Here is a 4,486-nt window from a genome sequence, read left to right as displayed (position 1 = left end):
AAAAAAAAAAAAAAAAAACAAAAAAACCACTATTTCACTACAAAGATTGATGTATGGGAAAGGAGAACCTGGCAGTGTCGTACTACTGAAAGGAAGAAGCTCAAAGATACCAGATACCAATCTGGTGTCTATCCAAAGACAACACTAGAATAAAAAAGTACAGATTATTCTTCAAAAATATTCATCCCCTCCCACTGATACTCCTTGGGAGCCACATACTTCTCTACCCCTGGTCTTGGGCTTGGCTATGTGATGTGCTTTGGCCACTGGGATGTCAGGGTTGGCCAACAGGTGCCAACAGGGTTGAAAGGTGTTTATACTATTGGGTGTGTCCTCTTGACCTTTTGCCATCACAATAAGAATAATATGTTCATGCTGGTCCCAGAAAGAGGAGAGACATGTGAACTGAGACTGTTAGGCTAGGCTCAGCCTAGATGAGCCAAATCCACGTCAATCCACAAACACATGTGTTAAAAATAAAATGTTATTGATGAATGCCGAGATTTGAGGTTGTCTGTCATGTAGCTTTTTTTTTTTTTTAAATTATACTTCAAGTTCTAGGGTACATGTGCACAACATGCAGGTTTGTTACATATATATACATGTGCCATATTGGCATGCTGCACCCATTAACTCATCATTTACATTAGGTAAAAGCAATGGAAACAAAAGCCAAAATAGACAAATGGGATCTAATTAAACTAAAGAGCTTCTGCACAGCAAAAGAAACTACCATCAGCGTGAACAGGCAGCCTACAGAATGGGAGAACATTTTTGCAATCTACCCATGTGACAAAGGGCTAATATCCAGAATCTACAGAGAACTTAAACAAATTTACAAGAAAAAAATCAAACAACTCCATCAAAAAGCGGGCAAAGGATACGTTATGTAGCTTTATGTGGCAACATATTCCAGATACAAAGAAGAAAGAAAACCCTGAAATAGGAATTGTGCAAAGAGATACTTACCAATGATACCTTTGTAGTTCGTTGGTACAATGTCTTCATTCCTGAATTTTGCCCCTTGCAGCTTCAGTCTGGTGTTTACCACCCAGAGTGGAGTTGTTAGCAACACGTTAACTACTCCTTTAACAAGAAAGATGGAGAGAAAAAGGGAAAGCAAAATGTCAGCTTTTAAGCTTCGCTGTTTTAAAGCTACATACTAATATTCCATTTATATCTCTGTCACTGACCTCTTAGGAGACCTAAGGTAAGGTGTCTCTTCGTGCCAGGGTACAACACAAGCCACTACTGTTAGAAGCGATTTGGAAGCTTTGCTGATAGCAAAATGGCTGGCAGCAGCACCTCTCCAGATGAAGAGCAACAAGTTCCCTCATTTGTACAATAGGCAATCTATATGTCAATTTACATACCATTCAAAGTAGCAATTGTGATATAGTCATAGCTTTAAATATAATTTTTTTTTTTTTGAGACGGAGTCTTGCTCTGTCGCCCGGACTGGAGTGCAGTGGCCGGATCTCAGCTCACTGCAAACTCCGCCTCCCGGGTTCACGCCATTCTCCTGCCTCAGCCTCCGGAGTAGCTGGGACTACAGGAGCCCGCCACCTCGCCCGGCTAGTTTTTGTATTTTTAGTAGAGACGGGGTTTCACTGTGTTAGCCAGGATGGTCTCGATCTCCTGACCTCGTGATCCGCCCGTCTCGGCCTCCCAAAGTGCTGGGATTACAGGCTTGAGCCACCGCGCCCGGCTAAATATAATTTTAACGTAACAGCTTTAGAGATGGGAGTGGCTTATAGCTAATATGCTAAGTCCGTAAAAATATCAGGTAAAACACACAATTTACAACTCTTACTTAAGTAGCTCACATGGTTTGAAGTGAGTATGGATCTGGTACAATGAGTGACAGGGGTGGGACAGGAAGTGGTGACATTTAAAAATGCCTTCACAGAGACAGCTCACTAAAGAGTTCCTCATTGCTTAGAGAATTAGGATAGGCAGGCAGCAAGCATCAGTTAAGTGTCACAAAACACCTGAAACAGCTTCACAAGCATCATGATCCTTACAAGCTTAAAGATGGGGATCTTGGCCCCACAAGGTTGCCTCAGAGTAGAACAATACAATGAGCCAGGTGCTTCTTTTTTGAAAATACATGATCCCAATTTAACACCATCTTGAGATATTAAAATATTCCTCACCAGTCCTGAAATGATTAAAAAAAAAATACCAGATAGAATTGTAACAAAGTGCCTGACACATGGTATAGACTTTATAAATAAATATTTGTTAAATAAATAGTGGAACAAATGAAGCAATGAATAAACTCAGTAAAAAAGCGCACATCCAGCTCTCTGGCTCTACTCAAGATCTGAAGAACCAAGAGAAAAAATTCTAAGGAAGAGAAGTCTTTTACTAAAATTCATTTAAAGACAATTGAAGAAATAAAGTTTTGATTTAAGAATCTCAAAATATTATATATAGGAAATGCAGTCTAACCAAGGATAAACTTGACAAAACAGCCAAGAGATTCAAATTCTATTTTTTCATTGGTTGCATACAGTTGTTAAAGATATTTTGCTGCCTGTCTCTAAGGAGCATTATGAGAGCACATTTCTCAAAATAAAAGACATCACCTAATAATTTTATCAGTCATATTTGTTATATTTTTATAGATTCACATAACATTAAGAAGTCATCTTTAGTTATAACTTAAAATATTCATACATTGTCTAATACATAATCTAAAAAGCCTTAGTTACAGAGTCTTGCTAGTCTCATTTTTTCAAAAGCACCCATGCCCCAGAGGCCATTATAGAAGGATATTAACACATTCCTATTTGCCTAGAGTTTAGAACATATTCCCATTCAATGCAATGCACACTTCACTTAACAGAGAAAAACTAACAGTCAGAAAAACCAGACTAGAAAGTGCTATTGAGCAGTCTACTACATTTGTTTTAAGAGAAAAGGAGGACAGGAGAGCTCAGGAGCAGAGATCACAAGCTTCCGCAGATATGGTAGAAAGGCAAAGTGCACCCACCTTTCTAAACAAGTGAAATATGCTGCCTGTTAAATAAATTCTTTAGAAATCAAAATTTTCTTCATGTAAGAGGTAGGCACATACAAAAACACTTAGGGGGCAATGCAACTAAGATAAAGATCTAACCATTCTTTAAAATTCTGCTTTCAAACCCAGTGTGGTGGCTCATGCCTGTAATCTCAGCACTTTGAGAGGCCGATATGGGAGGATCACTTGAGCCCAGGAGTTTAATAGCAGCCTGGGCAACAGAGGGAGACTCCATCTCTAAAAAAATATTAAAAATTAGCCAGGCATGGTGGCACACTCCTTGAGTAACTCCAGTTACTCAAGAGGCTGAAGTGGGAAGATCGCCTCAGCCCTGGAGGTTGAGGCTGTAGTAAGCTGTGATCGTGCCACTGTACTCCAGAGCCCGGGCAACAGAGTGAGACCTTTTCTTATTTTAAAAATAACAAAAAAATCTGCTTTCCTATCCCCATTATTAACACAAGCAAAAAAACTAAAAGGATTCTTCTAAAGGACAACCTCAAGTACAAAAATGTACCACATTACTTAAATAACAGATTATAAAGTCCTTGTAAGAACATTTGGTATTTCAAAGCTTTTTATCTGAGCAGTTCAAGTACTTTTTTCACCCTCTAAGCCAAAATAGATGGAGGAGTACTTTTTAACCACTATAATTTTATGAGTTCTGAGAGAAGCTACTCAAAATACTTGGGAATCCAAAACTTTACTAAAACTTGCAACCTGTATCATCAAGCAATGGTCAGCATTCCACTGACAGAAGCATGCCACAAACCATTCGTGAGTACCAACTCCTGACAGGCCCAAAGGACAAAGAAAATTGTCTGCTTTTTTATAAGCCCGTGTAACTCTTCTGCCAGTTCCGGCCAGGCGCAGTGACTCCCGCCTGGAATCCCAGCACTTTGGGAGGCTGAGGCAGGTGGATCACGAGGTCAGGAGTTAGAGACCAGCCTGGCCAACATGGTGAAACCCCGTCTCTACTAAAAATACAAAAATTGGCAGGGCGTGGTGGCGGGTGCCTGTAATCCCAGCTACTCGGGAGGCTGAGGCAGGAGAATCGCTTGAACCCGGGTGGCAGAGGTTGAGTGAGCCGAGACTGCGCCACTGCACTCCAGCCTGGGCCACAGTGTGAGACTCATCTCGAAAACAAACAAACAAAAAAGAAAAATCTTCCGCCAGTTCCAAGCTGTGGGTGCTACTTCAGTCTAAAGTGGGAATACAAATTAATACTTTACCTACCAAAGGGCAGAAGACTGTTTTTTTTTTCTTTTTTTTCTTTTTTTTTTATTTGAGACGGAGTCTCTCTGTCACCCAGGCTGGAGTACAGTGGCCGGATCTCAGCTCACTGCAAGCTCCGTCTCCCGGGTTTACGCCATTCTCCTGCCTCAGCCTCCAGAGTAGCTGGGACTACAGGCGCCCAACACCTCGCCCGGCTAGTTTTTTGTATTTTTAGTAGAGACGGGGTTT

General features: G+C 40.7%; 1 protein-coding gene across 3 annotated transcripts in view; it reads right to left on the bottom strand.

The window, feature by feature from the left end:
• Nucleotides 1–4,486, bottom strand: part of SLC25A17 (solute carrier family 25 (mitochondrial carrier; peroxisomal membrane protein, 34kDa), member 17) — a 60,372-nt gene that overhangs the window by 10,693 nt on the left and 45,193 nt on the right. For all 3 annotated transcript variants that reach the window (XM_011964160.1, XM_011964159.1, XM_011964161.1), the window contains one exon: nucleotides 970–1,086. In XM_011964160.1, coding sequence (XP_011819550.1) covers nucleotides 970–1,086 — 117 coding nt within the window. The remainder of the gene's footprint in view (nucleotides 1–969; nucleotides 1,087–4,486) is intronic.

This window comes from Colobus angolensis, unplaced genomic scaffold (assembly GCF_000951035.1).
Source record: "Colobus angolensis palliatus isolate OR3802 unplaced genomic scaffold, Cang.pa_1.0 Scaffold65, whole genome shotgun sequence".
Classification (NCBI taxonomy): Eukaryota; Metazoa; Chordata; class Mammalia; order Primates; family Cercopithecidae; genus Colobus; species Colobus angolensis.
The sequence above is the reverse complement of the archived record's forward strand: the minus strand, read 5'-3'. Positions and strand labels throughout refer to the sequence as shown.